The sequence below is a fragment of the Balaenoptera musculus genome, chromosome 20, assembly GCF_009873245.2.
Source record: "Balaenoptera musculus isolate JJ_BM4_2016_0621 chromosome 20, mBalMus1.pri.v3, whole genome shotgun sequence".
Taxonomy (NCBI): domain Eukaryota; kingdom Metazoa; phylum Chordata; class Mammalia; order Artiodactyla; family Balaenopteridae; genus Balaenoptera; species Balaenoptera musculus.
In genome coordinates, this window is record NC_045804.1 from 49,603,551 (window position 1) to 49,617,897 (window position 14,347).

At 48.1% G+C, this 14,347-nt stretch overlaps 3 protein-coding genes across 9 annotated transcripts in view; 2 read left to right on the top strand and 1 right to left on the bottom strand.

The window, feature by feature from the left end:
- The first annotated feature begins 111 nt into the window (after nucleotides 1-111).
- Nucleotides 112-5,184, top strand: LOC118886768 (complement C1q binding protein). The gene is made up of 6 exons (XM_036836955.1): nucleotides 112-436; nucleotides 1,050-1,200; nucleotides 2,887-2,980; nucleotides 4,153-4,248; nucleotides 4,540-4,662; nucleotides 4,798-5,184. Exons 1-6 carry the CDS (start codon nucleotides 220-222, stop codon nucleotides 4,945-4,947), a joined length of 831 nt encoding a protein of 276 aa, XP_036692850.1. The 5' UTR covers nucleotides 112-219; the 3' UTR covers nucleotides 4,948-5,184.
- A 56-nt stretch (nucleotides 5,185-5,240) lies between these two features.
- RPAIN (RPA interacting protein) lies at nucleotides 5,241-11,898 on the bottom strand. Of its 4 annotated transcripts, XM_036836958.1 has the most exons (7): nucleotides 11,705-11,894; nucleotides 10,299-10,469; nucleotides 9,219-9,279; nucleotides 7,112-7,223; nucleotides 6,899-6,962; nucleotides 5,718-5,858; nucleotides 5,243-5,389 (listed from the first exon to the last, which is right to left on the bottom strand). In XM_036836958.1, exons 1-7 carry the CDS (start codon nucleotides 11,783-11,785, stop codon nucleotides 5,360-5,362), a joined length of 660 nt encoding a protein of 219 aa, XP_036692853.1. In that variant the 5' UTR covers nucleotides 11,786-11,894; the 3' UTR covers nucleotides 5,243-5,359. The 4 variants fall into 4 exon arrangements, with proteins under 4 accessions (XP_036692852.1, XP_036692853.1, XP_036692854.1 ...); XM_036836957.1 differs by having other exon boundaries at nucleotides 5,241-5,858; nucleotides 11,705-11,898; XM_036836959.1 differs by lacking the exons at nucleotides 5,243-5,389; nucleotides 6,899-6,962 and having other exon boundaries at nucleotides 5,734-5,858; nucleotides 11,705-11,898.
- A 7-nt stretch (nucleotides 11,899-11,905) lies between these two features.
- NUP88 (nucleoporin 88) overlaps nucleotides 11,906-14,347 on the top strand; it is a 29,800-nt gene continuing 27,358 nt past the window's right edge. The window contains exons 1-2 of one of the 4 annotated variants that reach the window (XM_036836950.1): nucleotides 11,906-12,005; nucleotides 12,187-12,684. In XM_036836950.1, the coding sequence (XP_036692845.1) occupies nucleotides 12,394-12,684 (291 nt within the window). In that variant the 5' untranslated portion in view covers nucleotides 11,906-12,005; nucleotides 12,187-12,393. The remainder of the gene's footprint in view (nucleotides 12,006-12,186; nucleotides 12,685-14,347) is intronic. The other 3 variants (XM_036836954.1, XM_036836952.1, XM_036836953.1) reach the window with 3 other exon arrangements.

Genomic DNA, 14,347 nt, shown 5'->3' on the forward strand with positions numbered 1-14,347 from the left:
ATCGGATTCCAGGCCTCCCCGGAGGCCACCAGCAGAGGGCGCATTCCCGCCCGCTGTGCCTTCGGTCTGCAAAGCGGCGGCGCGGAAGCACTTCCCGGGAGGGGGTGGGACTTCCGGCGGCGGCCCTAGATCTAGGGGGCGCAGTGGCAAAGAGTCGTCGCTCTTGCCGAGAGTTGTGTTTCGTATCTGCACGTGTCCGCCGCCGCCTCCGCTGCAAAAATGCTGCCGCTGCTGCGCTGCGTGCCCCGCGTCCTGGGCACCGCTGTCGCTGGCATCCGCGCCGCCGCGCCCTCCCTGCCGCTGCTGCAGCCCGCGTCCAGGCCGTGCGCCCGGCCCTTCGGGCTGCTGAGCGTGCGCGCGGGGTCGGTGCAGTTGCCCGGTCTCCTGCGGCCTTGGGGGCCCTGCGGCTGCGGCTGCGGCGGACTGCACACCGAAGGTAAGACTCGTGCACGTGGGCCGGGGGCGTGAGGGGCCAGGGCCTGGGTGGTGCGGGGAGTCCGGGACGAGGAAGTGTAGACCACGCGTGGACAGCCCGGAACCTCCCCCGAAGTCCAGAACATTCTCCCACTGATCGGCGACCAGCGGGTTAAACCTACGCGTGATCGCATTTCCCGTCTTCCCCCACCTCTGTTTCACTTTGCGGGGAGAGATGCTGTAAAGCCCTGGAGGCCGACTCTATTCTCAGTCTCTCGAAAATGGAACTTTGCGAAAGCCCAAGGTCGCGGTTGGGAGTAGCGTGGTGTTGTCTGTTGGCAAGTGAAAGAGGGTAATTGCGAATTTTTCTTGCTTTATTTTGAAACGTGGTAAGGAGTTCATTGTTGGGAATCACTTTTCCAGAATCCGAGCTCAGCTTCCCACTGATAGCTTACGGCATTTTTACAGATGAGGAAACTGAGACTTAATGGATATGAGTTGCATTAAGTTCCCAGAGCCACCGTTAATAGCAGAAGTATTAGAAACAGCCCAAATCCAGGTCTCTGGTTGTAGTAACCTGGGTCATTTTCCATTTTAGACTGATTGGCTCTTTCTGTAACTTATTTCCATTGTAGGGGACAAAGCTTTTGTTGAATTCCTCAAAGATGAGATTAAGGAGGAAAAGAAGATTCAGAAGTATAAGTCTCTCCCCAAGATGTCTGGAGGTTGGGAGCTGGAAGTGAATGGGACAGAAGCCAAATTATTGCGGAAAGTTGCTGGAGAAAAGTAAGTACCGGGGGCCTATGAACTCCAGGGAACCAAATCCATGACCCTGCAGGACCTGCCCTGACTCATCCACAACAGCCTTTAGTTAAGGCAGGTACTTAACAGACACGTGGTTTCCGAGAGATCATAGGATTCATTTGGATAACTTCATAAGCTCCAGGTCGTACATTCACTGCACACTTATGTGCTGTGGTAGTTAATAAGGAGATGATAAGCAAGTAGCACCGAAGTCACGTTGCTGGGAGCCTGCTGGACCAGTAGAGGTGTCAGTCACTAAACCCTTGCTAGTGAGGGAAGCTATGCCTTGCCTAAATCTAGGCACGCAAATTCAGAAATTCTGACAGCACTGACAGAATCTCAGATTTGCAATGCTGACTTACTATACTACAGGCTTTGGCTGAGGAAAACAAAGCCTCTACTCTGTTTATAGTTGAGAAAGCAAGATGAGGGTGGGGTTGCTGTATAGTAAGGGTCACCATGAGAAAGATGGGAAGACTTTGACCTGCTTAAGCTGTTTGTGATCTACTTTGAGTGAATTTTTGTATATGCTGTGAAGTAGGGTTCTGGTTTTTTTGTTTTGTTTTGGTGGTGTAGTGTTTTTCCCCTCATAGGTCAATCATGTATTCTGTAACGTGACCTAAACCACTTTCCTGGGGTAAGTCATAGGCGGTTTGGGGCCATTATAAGTAATGTTCTAATGAACATAACTGCATTTCTGTGCCCAGCCGTCAGCTTGGTCCGCACTGTTGCAGAGTAGACAGATTTTGTGGCTGAACCTCAAACCTCGAACCGGCAAGGCAGCCAGTGGGCACAGCTCCAGAGGGGAGTGGTTACAGTGTACTGTTGTCTGCAACCCCGCAGTGCTCGTTCCAGATCTCTCAATTTTAGATTCAAATCTTGGAACATGGTATGTCAGGTGAAGGTTCTTGCAACTTAAAATTGTCATTAGTTGGTGTTTGTGGCCTGCTTTGTGAGGATAAAATTTCCCACAACTGCTCTGAGGAATGAGCTTGTCCTGCAGCATGTTCTTTTATTTTTTTGGCGGTGCCCTGTGTCTTGCAGGATCCTAGTTCCCCATCCAGGGAGTGAACCCAGGCCACGGCAGTGACAGCGCTGAGTCCTAACCACCGGACCACCAGGGAGCTCCCCAGCAAGCGTTGCTCTTTGTGAGGCCTCCCCTTCATGGGGCCAGGGCTGCTCTCCATCCTCAGCTGATGCCACAGCCCTCCACTGCTCCTTCTTCCCTTCCTCTCGGGCAGATTTTCTTCTAATGGAGAAAAGCTTTTAAAGGAGGCTTCTGCCCCCTGCCCCCAGCTTCTCAGCTGCTCACCACTGGAAGGTGCCCTGGAAAGACGAGGGTGGCGGTGTCAGTTGGCTGTGGCCAGGAGGTAGCCAGTGGACACAGGTTGGCAGTGAGCCCTGGATGCTGGCCTGGTGACAGGAGCTCACACATGACTGTATTTGGCTGAGGAACAAGTGCCTAATTGACTTCCAGCAGCCAACACGTAGTAGGCCCACTTCAGACCTGCTGAATCTATCTGTGGGTGGGATGCAGGCACCCGCCTTTTGGAAGTTCTGCACATCAGAGGTGCACTGTTTCAGCAGCGTTTTTAACTGTAGCAAGCCTCAGTATTTACTCCTCAGTTAAGAGGACATCCTCTGTTGTGTTTTCTCTTGCCTTTCTAGGGTCACTGTCACTTTCAACATTAACAATAGCATTCCACCCGCATATGATGGGGAGGAGGAACCCTCTGAAGGGCAGAAGGTTGAAGAACAGGAGGTAAGTTTGTAACACTGTAACCAGCCTGAACCTCCTAGTTCTTACAGGCAATCCTGGAGGCTTGGCGAAGGAGCATTGGTTTTTGTTTTGTTTAAATTCTCTTAACACTAGGAGAGAAGGCAAAGGACAACCATCCCTGGGCCTTTTCTTGTAGAGCACCAGAACTGTGTTGCCCCTTTTCTTTCCCAGGGGCGAAGTAAATTGTTACCTTTAGGCTTAGGCTTTATAATTTGCCCTGTGTTCACTTAACAGAAAGGAATTGAAACTGTCTTAACCCTTCCCATGATCAGGAGGTAAATTATCATTTGGCGCGTTTCCAAGTGAGGAATGCTCTAACACGTCCCAGGCTGGTAGCAAACACCAGGTAGGGGCATCAGAGACTTTGGCAGGGTCTCTCCTTAAGGTGCTGCCCTTCTTGGTTGGACCTGGATGGTGCTCAGTCTTCAAACATTTTAGGAAGCAGTGTGCCCAGCCTAGAAACCAGCCAGTGTGAGGGCCACAGGGTCCGCAGGCTTTCTGGCTGGGTTGGCATGGTATTGTCTCACGACCCAGCTCGGCTCCCTGGAGCGCTGGCCCAGCACTAGGACCGCCCCGCCCCGGCGCACACGCTGGCTGGCTCACCCTCAAAGGCGGGGTTGCTCTGCTTTAGCCACAGGCACCAGCCTCTCGTCCTGGGCTGTAATAAAGGAAGATCCCGAAACAGCTGGAAAGGGATTTTGGCGCTTTAGGCCAGCTTTGCAGTGTATGGATGTAGAAAAAGGCCCAAGGAGATTAAGTTAATTGGCACTCTCGCTGGGGCTAGAGTTCAGATTTCCTAATTCTAACCTTGTAGAATTAGGTTAGAACCTAGTATGTATTAGGTTCTAATATGTAACCTTGTATGTTCTTTAAACAAGTAGCGTGGCTAATAGAAGTGAAATGCTGTACTAAATATATGATACTCTGCCATCCAAAACATAGCTTACAACTCTAGAAAGGATCCACAGGATGGGTTCAGCCCAGTCTGTCTGAACAAGCTGGTACGTGGCTTTAATACTCTGTGTTAAAAGATCCTAGGCTCCTTATTTGGGAACACCGTAGCATAGCAGTGGCCACCAGACCCCCTGAACTGAGACCTTCGGTCCAGACCCCTGCCAACAGAGACATTTACTGACTCGTTCTTGTCTCCCCAGCCTGAACTGACGTCCACTCCCAATTTTGTGGTTGAAGTTGTAAAGGATGGTAGCAACAAGGCCCTCGTGCTGGACTGCCACTATCCGGAAGATGAGGTACGTAGAGTGGAGCGCCGGCAGCCCTGGGGACAAGGAGGGCCTCCGGGGTACGCAGAGTGGAGTGCCGGCAGCCCTGGGGACAAGGAGGGCCTCCGGGACCCTCCTGCTCCCATTTAGCTGATGCTGACATTTTCTAGCTCAGACCAGCAAAACTGGGAAGATTGGGGGGCGGGTGAGGGAGCAAGGTTAAAATCTGAGTTTCAAGCTCTAAATAGTCCCTTTTCTTTGCATGAGGCTGGCTTGTCGTGGGAAACCTTTCAGTTCTCCCCAAATATTGTCTCTTGTCAGATCGGACAAGAAGAGGAGGACCAGAGTGACATTTTCTCCATCAAGGAAGTGAGCTTTCAGTCCACCGGCGATTCCGACTGGAAGGACACAAATTACACGCTCAGCACAGACTCCCTGGACTGGGTGAGTGCTCGATAGGGTGGTGCTGCTCTGGGGCCTTGCAGGGGAGGGTCTAGTCCAAGGCCACACGAAGAAGCACCTTAATAAGTGTCTCGGGTGCCTTTTTCTCTTTTTTTTAACTAATGTTTCTCCTTATAGGGCTTATACGACCACCTAATGGATTTCCTTGCGGACCGAGGGGTGGACAACACTTTCGCTGATGAGCTGGTAGAGCTCAGCACAGCCTTGGAGCACCAGGAGTACATTACTTTTCTCGAAGACCTCAAAGGTTTTGTCAAAAGCCAATAGAGAAGACAAGGTGCCAAACACCTTAATTTTATGGCAGGCTTTGGCCACTGAACAACACCTACTCTGAAGCCAGCCCTACATGCTTTGAAATGGTTTTCATCCCAATATCATGGAAAATAATTCAATATTAACTTATTTCTGTTGCCTCTTATTTACCATTTCTTCTCTACAAACCTGTTATTTCTAGATTTTTGTATAACATAATGATGGACAATAAAATCTCCAAGGTGATTTGTCTTTTCTATTTCTACTCCTTCCCTTTCAATCTGCATTACGAAACACAAAGAGCAGAGAAGACTTTGAAACGTTTTAATACAAAATAAGTTATAAATGAAAGATTTGTATTTACAAGGCCCCTTCTCAAGACAGAACTTGTTTCCAACCCAGTAGATCGTGTGCATCAGGGTTGGCTCTAGAGGATCACAGCCCAAGTGTCACAAGCCTGAATTGAAACAGAAAAAAGTTAGCTTAAATTCTATTCCAGTCACAAAAGTAATCTCAGTATATGGTTAAAAGTTGTAACCAGTAGTGACATGTACGCTGCCCCTTCCACGACCTGGGCTGCCTCTGTCCCTTCCCCTTTCAGGGAATGATTGGCCTTTTTCACTGGAGTGACTTCACTTCTCTATGCAAGTAAAGTTCCTCAGAGGATAAACTGCATTTTTAAACATTTAGCTCTTTGTCAGCTATTTCTACCAGGGTGGGAATAAAACCAACCACTGACCCGTTCACTGACCCGCTTTTACCGCTGGGTCCTGTGGGAGGCTTACCAGACAGCTCATGAGAAGACTGGACTTTTCCTCCGTTCCTTCAGTGACCGAAAATGCCGGCGTGTGGGGACAATGTGCGCCGTGCTCGTTCACGCTGTCTTCTAAACAGGCGCGAAACTTCTGCTCTGTCATCTCTGGAGACTGAAAAAGAGAAAAGTTAAACTGCAAGCTAACCTTAGTCGTCTCATAGTCAACAGGCTGAAAATCCCGATTCCTCATACCATCCTGTAACTATGGCTCGCTGTGATGGCTTGATTCCTCGGACCTTTAAAAGCGCTCATGATCGTGCTGAGCGGCTCTCTTAAATAACGTCCATCTCGCCGCCTCTCCAGATGGACCAGCGCTCTCCACTCCTGCCGTAAACACTGCTGCTCACCCACCGGGAACGTCCAGAGCTGGGAGGCTTCCCAGCCTCCCTGTGTTTCTGCCTCTACCAGCCAAGTGTACCCTTACCAGAGCCAGTACTGCTTGGTCCTACCTCTGTTTGTGCTAACTGAACTTGCTATTGTAACTGACTGATTTAATTATCTACTAGGTAAACCAATGAAATAAGAGAATGAAACAAAGTTGTGTTTTTGTGATAAGTGGAATATTGAAGAAACAGTCAAAAAGATGAGTCCATAAAAAAAGTGTTGAATTAGGTAAAAGATGGGGAGGAAAAATCCTGAAGTACACTCAGCTTCTTGATGCACTTTACAGAAACAAAACAGGAAATGCTAGACTATGCGCTTTAAGAGCAGTTTATAAAAAACAAAACCAAAAAACCCCTCAGCTCTCCAATCAGCAGAGCCTCGCTCAAGGACTGGCAAATAAGTGTATATGTTTAAAACTTCCTATAAAATGTTTCATTTGTATAATTTACCACTTCAATGAACTGGCAAACTTAGCCACATCATGTCAGATAAGAGGGCTCCTATATTTTAAGACCACTGACACTTAAAATTCTGAATACAGCTGGGTCTTCATATATGGAAAATTTTTATGGAAATCAGATACAAGTGTTTCCAGTTCTAAACTGGGCTTTCTATAAAGCTCTTAAGCAGCGGTACATAAATAAGTACCTCACAAATACGCTGTCTGTGTTCTCACCATGGATGACTGCAAGCTACCAGTGTGAACTGAACATGAAGTTGGGAGGAGATGTGTGCAGAGGTGACACGATCTGTGTGAGGAACACTCACATGAGATGGGATGTACAGGCCACACTGACACATGACCACACCGCTTGCTATTCTCAGATTGTACCTGGAAGCAGAATTGGGATCCCAGAGCATTACGGCCAGCAGACCTGGATCCCCCAACCTTCCCAGATAATAGATTTGGGGGGAAATTCCACTCACCTTGGAGTGTGGGGTGGGAACAAATAACGCCGAAAAGGTTGTGAAAACTCTTACTTTGTACACACAGGACAGATGAGGGAGTTTGCTTCCCACTCAGCCAGCATGACGCTGAGACACTCTTCATCAAACTGCAAGCTCCTCTCGTACTCACTGATGATGGACTGTTCTGCAAGGCAAAGGACAGCTGGCGTGTTTCACCGCACGTCACCTGGGTCACCCTGTCCTGAGCGCTAAGCTTCCCTTTCAAAGGCGTCATCCACACGAGAGAAAAATGCGGGCAAAATCACACTACCAATCGCTAGATATTTACTGCTCAGGCTTCATCTTGTTGGATCTTTCTCCTCCTGTCTGTCCTCTCCTTGTGAAGTGATGAGGCTGAGAGACAGACAACTTTCACACCCATCTCCAGAGGCCACAGGAGCAGAGATGAAGAGTGTCAGGGTCCCAGGGGCAGCGGGAGAACGCGGACGCTGCCGGCTTCGGACGCCAGGCCCACCTGGCTGAGTCTAAGGTGAGCCGCTCGCCAGTGTGCACAGACTCAGGCTCTGTGTTGTTCAGAACGTGTGTAGCAAACACGCAACAAGCCCTAGTACTTAGTAGGCCTGGGGTACAGAGATGAAAAAGGCTGGTCCCCGCTCTCGATGAGCTCACCATCTAGACTTCGGAGCAGGGGTCAGCAAACCACAGCCCACAGGCCATTCCAGCCCACCTCCCATTTTTAATTTTTAAAAAATTTTTGGCCATGTCACAGGGCCTGCAGGATCTTAGTTCCCCGACCAGGGATCGAACCCGTGCCCGTGCAGTGGAAGCGTGGCGTCTTAACCACTGGACCGCCAGGAAAGTCCCCCACCTTCCATTTTTTAAGTAAAGTTGGAACAGCCACACTCATTTGGTTTATGTATGGGCTATAGCTGTTTTCACACTACAACAGCAGAACTAAGTAGCTGCAATAGCCTAAATATTTACTATCTGGCCCCTCACAGAAAGTTTGCCAACCTCTATTCTAGAGGGTTCCTTACGACTGAGTATGGCAGAACACAGCAAATTCTTATCACTACAGATTTTTAAATTAAATATACCCCAAGAGAAATATTTAGTGAGTCCTATGTCTCACCACTAAGATAGGTTTTGCAGGTGAGGGTAAAGAGAAAATCAATGAAAAAGAAAAAAGAATTAAAATCAAGGAATATACAGTCTAACTGGAGTCAACACGCCAATCATAATAACTAGCGTTTGCATAGCACTATGTGTCAAATGCTGTTTTAAGTTCTTTATATATATTAACTTCTTCACTACTACTTCCTTATTTTAAAGATGAGGAAACAGGCACAAGGAGATTAAGTGCTTTGCCCAGCGCCACACAAGTTAAAGTGGTAAAGCTGAGAAGTGAATCTTAGCAGTCTAGGCCAAGAGTTCATGCTCTTGCATCCTCAAGATAATAGCTATTGTGTACTGAAAACTTTCTATATGCCAGGCACTGCTCTAGGTCTACACATATTATTTAAGCCTACAAATAGTTTTGTAGTTTTACAGAGTCAGTCTGTTATCTCTACTTAACAGATGACAAAAACTAAGCCTAATCAAGATAGGGCTATGTGAAATAAATGACTTAATTATATAAGGTGCTAAATTATGCACCCTGTGGTGCTATGATTCCGCAGGAAGGGGACGCTCACAAGACCCTGGGGAGTCAGTAAAGAACAGATACAAGAGAAGGTACTTAAATTAGGTAGTGCAAGAGATCTGATCATGCACTATCCTGTAAGGTGACAGGATTACTACTAATCTATTAACAGAGAGGTACTGCCAGATAGGATAGACACGGGAACTGGATTCACAAAACTGATTTTACTTCCCAACTCCACCACCAGCTGTGCAACCTGTGTAAGACACCACTCTCTTCTGTCTCACGCTACCTGGTAGGGGTATCATAAGGACAGAACCATAGCATGGAAGGAGAGGTCTGAGCACAAGGCCTGGAAACAATGAAGACTATTATTATTGGGAAGTCAGACAGCCAAGACCTTAGAGTAAAAACAGAGACTTCTGGACACTCGACTGAAGATGGAAATAATGAGTTAAAAACATTCTGTTCAGAAAAAAAACATCAGCATTAGAGCAGCTAGAGATATAGGCAGGAAGAACTATTCTTAGACTTCACCTTGATCAATCAGCTCCTGTTGGATTTCCTCCAGCACGGCCAGGTCCAGCGGCTCCTCCAACTGCAAGAGAAAGTAGGGTCAGCAGAGGTTTGAAGTTACGATCAGCTGACAAGACCCACAATGGTTCACACTTGGAGCCTCGCTTGAAGAACACAGATTTAACTGAGGAAATCAACCCAGTCCTTCTGGAGAATGTGCCGACAATGCGGTAACGTGGCCATGCTGAGAAAGCATCAACAGATGATTAAACCAGCCAGTGACAAAATAATGGTACCACGTTTGGGGGAGACAGTATAGGGTAGCAGCTAAGTATATGGCTCTGCTAAAGCTCTGTGACCATTAGAAAGTTCCTAACCTCTGTCAACCTCATTTCGGGCCTCTGTAAAGTGGGAATAAAACCCACCTGAGAGGGTTACTGTGCGCACTAATTGTAATTATGTAACTCAAACATTTGGCACAATGTAGGACACATAGAAGGCACCAAATAATGCCTCTTTATTACAGAGAGCCTTGATGTTTTCAAAGCAGCTTCCCACATGTTTCTTATACTGTCCTCACAATACCGACAACATTATCTTCTTCATCTTACAAATGGGAAAACTAAAGCTCAAAGAGGCAGAGTTAAGAGTCAATAGCAAAACCAGGATCAGAATTCCAGTACTGACTTCCAATCCAGTGCTCTTCCTGATGCAGGGTAAATGGTCTCCTATCCACACCCAGTTCCTAACCCTGGCTGAGATTAGAACCAGAAAGTTCCTGGAGACCTTTTTAAAAAGAGAGATTCCTAGCTCAGGCCTACTGAATCAAAAGTTCCAGGGGTGGAGCCAATGAGTGAAATTTCTTTCTTTTTAGTTTCATAAGTGATTACGATGCAATGATGCAGCAGGTCGACAGCCTGGTATTTATGAACCATTAATTAATCTAGAAGAGTCTAACGTTAAAGGTAGAAGAACCTGGGAGAGAGGCCGTTAGAATCCTGATTGGGGGCTGGAGGGTGGATGGGTTTAGAGGACTTGGGGAAATAGGCAGAGAGAGGACACTGGCATCCTTCGTGCTAAAAACACATATCCCAGCCTGACCTGAGCCAAGGCCTCTGGCCAGCTCTCCACCGACTGCAAAACATTCCACTCTTCTTCCATCACCTCCTGCACTAGAAAGGTGTTCTGAGGTCCTCCTGACATATTGCCTCCAGCCTGCCGATATTTGTTCAGGAGCCTGTCCCGGCTCTTTCTCATTCTCTCCAGGCATCCCTTGGAAGGAGAAAGAGGTGAGGGGGGAGTAAAGGCAATTCCATCAAAGACAAACAAACAAAAAACACCTCTTAGATTAGTTGTTAAAACATTAAAGGAATTTTATAGACACAAAATTTCAACTCTAATCCCAACTATTGTTATTTTGGCACCTTCCTCTCCAGCCCTTATCCACATGTAGATAGGTGAAATAACAATGCTTGGGTCACGTATTTCCAGATCGACATATTTCATAGTCCATCTTTGATGCCAGCTTCCTTAATGGTTGGGTGATAATAGCGCTGCATCCACTGTGCTAACAGGACACTTAGGTTGCTTCCTAATTCTTGCTACTCTAGATATGATTCTGGTAGCCGCCATCCTGTATGATGTTTCTCAGCTTCGGGCAATCTTGTCCCCTAGGGGACATGTGGCAATGACTGGAGACATTTTTGGTTGTCACAGCTCTAGCTGTAGGGTTATTGACATCTAGTAGGTAGAGGCTAGGGAGGCTGCTAAACATTCTACAATCCCGGAACAGCACCCCACAACAAAGAACTATCGTCTTCAAAATGTCAAGAACCAGGACTGAGAAATCCTGCTGTCGACAGTCATTTCTAGCATCAGATTATTTTCCTGGGATATATCCACTACTTCAGAGATTCCTGGAAAGACAGGCCATAGTACTTACTGGAACCAGACTGAGCTCAGGATAGGTCAGAACTGACCGTCGTCTACAACTCTGCTAAGACTTAGTTACAGAGGCTCAGAAGAAACAGTTTGGAATAGGAAGAGAAATAATTTCCGGAATTAGAAATAATGTCTAATTATTCTATTCCTCTGTGGAATAGACATAACCTCTCTCTCGCTTGCGGTGAGTGTACAAGGTGCCTCTCTGGTGTCCACCGACCAGACATCAGCGGGTGATGGTGGTGCCACCGTAGAGATTAGAAGTGCAGAGGTGCGGTCGCGATCACACTTCACACTGAAAGCAAACCCGAGTCCAAAAGGAAGGCTTCCTGGGACCGGGCCGGCCCGGGCTAACGCCACACCCAGAGGAACAGAAACTCCAGGAGGTGGCCGGGCGGTGGCCGAGGCCCGGACCTACAGGCGAGAGGCCCGGGTTCCAGCTCCACCTCCACGGACACCTGCTGCACCCGGCTGGGCTGAGGGAAAAGCACGGAGGAGAGCGGTTGCCGGGACGGACTAGGGGAGTGACGACAGCCCGGCCAAGCCTTTCCAAACCCCACACTCACCTGCCTGAAAGCCTCTTTCCAAGGCGGCGAGCCCACCAGTTTATACAGCGAGCGACGCCGAGACCCTGATCCCTCTGCCATCTCCTTTTCGCGGGGGTCGCCGCCAGAAGGCCCCGCCCCCGGGGCGCGTGCCGAATCCTGGGAGTTGTAGTTCCTGCGTGCTGGTCGCACCAGATCGTAGGGAATTCTGGGAAGCGTTGTCCTTCCGGCCGGCCCCACTCGGAGACAGGCTTGGGCAGCCCCAGAATGGGTGACTAAGGAAGTGACATTTGTGAGCTCTGCGCAACCTGGATTGAGGGAGGTAAGTCTTGAGGGAAGGTTTTAGATGTTTAGGTTTATCCAGGTGGAGGTGTCCAATAAGCAATTAGATACACAGGTCTCAGGCGCTTTCCCCCCAGCTACTAGACTTCCCGCAACCCCAAAGCTTTCTCTAAGCAGGCACTGGCATGTTGACCTTGTCGTCCCGCCCCCTTTGGCTTCAGAATAGGCTTGACTGGTGATTGGCTTTGTTTTGGCGATGACGCTACCTGATGGGCTGGCCTCACCTTCGCCCAGCCCCGCCCCTAGCCCTGCTCGTGCTTCCGGGCTCCCTGCTCGATGACTGGCCGAAGCAGTGGACGGCTGGAAGCGAATTGGCTGCCCTCAGCGGCGGGCTGAGCAACTGGGCCGACGAGAGCTGTTAGGCCAAGATGGCGGTCGCCGAAGGAGCCGCGGGGGACTGTGAGCTGTGGCAGGCCTGGCTCCCTGACCATGCCGTGTTCTTGCGGCTCCAGGAAGGACAGAAAAACCAGAGCCTAGCCGCAGCCGAGAAGCCGGCTTCTTCATCATTGCCTTCGCCGCCGCAGTTGCTGACGAGAAACCTGGTCTTGGGCCTCGGCGGAGAGCTCTTCTTATGGGACGGAGAAGGCAGCTGCTTCTTAGTCGTGCGCCTTCTGGACCCCAGCGGCGCCGGTGAGGAGTCCCCCCTCTCCCAGTACCAGGTACGGCCAGGCTGATCTGGAAAATGACCCTCAGCTGGGATCTGAAGTAGCGTTTACCTCCCCTTCCCATCCTGGCTGGTTTTCGTCTGCTGGGCGGGGTGCTATGCGAGGGTGAGCAGACGTCCTTTTGGGGGGCGTCCAGCTGCGAGTGGAAAAGTCTTATTTTCATTCGCTGTAGCGTGGCCGCAGAACCTTTTGAACCCTCTCTACGCATATTTCACTCCTTCCACATACGTTCGTTGACTCTGACATTGCGCGGGATACTGTTACAGGGAACGCCTGCGCTCCAGATGCTTAAATTCGCGGGGTCTGGGAGGAAGGGAGAGACCACGGAGTAACAGTAAAACATCAGTGGCGCAGGTGCTCTGAAGAAAAACAAAGCAGGGGTAAGAGGCTTAAGAGTGTGGGTGCACTCGCTCTTTTTAGGAGGTTGGTCCCGAGAATCCGATGTCGTGACGTCACACTCATAAAGTAACAGGGACAGGCCTAACTTTCTCTTGGGATTGTTGGGAGCATCACGTCGGGTCGTTGATTTGAAAGCAACAAGCTTCGTGCCTGACATGGAGGAGGAATTCCCTGTTAGCTCTTTCAAAAAATTAGGCCATCCCCAGAGTTGAAAGAGATTTTTGCTGGCTTCTGAGAAGCCAACAGCATGTGAAAGTAGGTGTGCTCAGAAAGTACTACAGACTTCTTGTGATTAAACATTGCTTTATGGAAGCGTTTATTTGTAATAAGCCGATTCGCGTCTTTTAAAGATTACAAAATAAGAAAACTTGGCCCCCATTCTAACGTATGGCATACATATATCGTGTGCCGTTGTTTGATTCATGCTGATGAGAAATGATTTGAATAAGGTGCTGGCATTGTTTCTGCAGTTTTGAAAACAGGTCACAAGCCCACAAACTACTGACTGTAAAATTTCAGTTTATAAGAGTAAGTGTTAGATGCTCAGCACGCAGTATTAACAATAGCACCCTATATTGCTATGCAGAATTTAGCACAGTCATGATTAAATTATTTATACTTGTTAATTTATTGTCTGACTTCTTTTCTGGAGTGCAAGCACCAAGGCAGGGGCTGTGTCCGCCTTACTTTTGTATCCCCAGTACTTCAGTGTGCTTGGAACCTGTAAACCCTCAGTACATATTGATAACTGTCTGAATGACCTTCAATCCTCCAAATGTCAAAAACTCAGAGATAGACAAGGAAGCAGTTTAGCATGAGTTGCAACTTTCAGTGAAATGAGAACATGAATAGTAACCTTAAAAACCAAACCAAATCAAACAAAAAAACCCCTCCCCCAAAAAGGCAAAACGAAAGCATGAGTAGTGACTTTAAAAACCAAATCAAACCAAAAAAAACAAAACAAAACAAACAAACAAAAAAAGCCCACGTAAATAATGTGATTATCACAGGTGACCTAGGTAATTAGATTAGATTGTATGCATAGCAGGAGAAAGGTGGTGTTTGATTTGAGGTAGATCATTAGAATCAAGTAGGAAGAAGATTGAGAAGATGGGAAAAGAAGGAAAGAACCACTGACCGGAGAAAAAACAGTTTGATTAGAATCAGCAAAGGGCAGCTAAAAACAAAAACAAAGAAACTTCACACTTACAGACATCAGTAACAATTGAAATCACATTATATTCAACAGTCTTGTCTA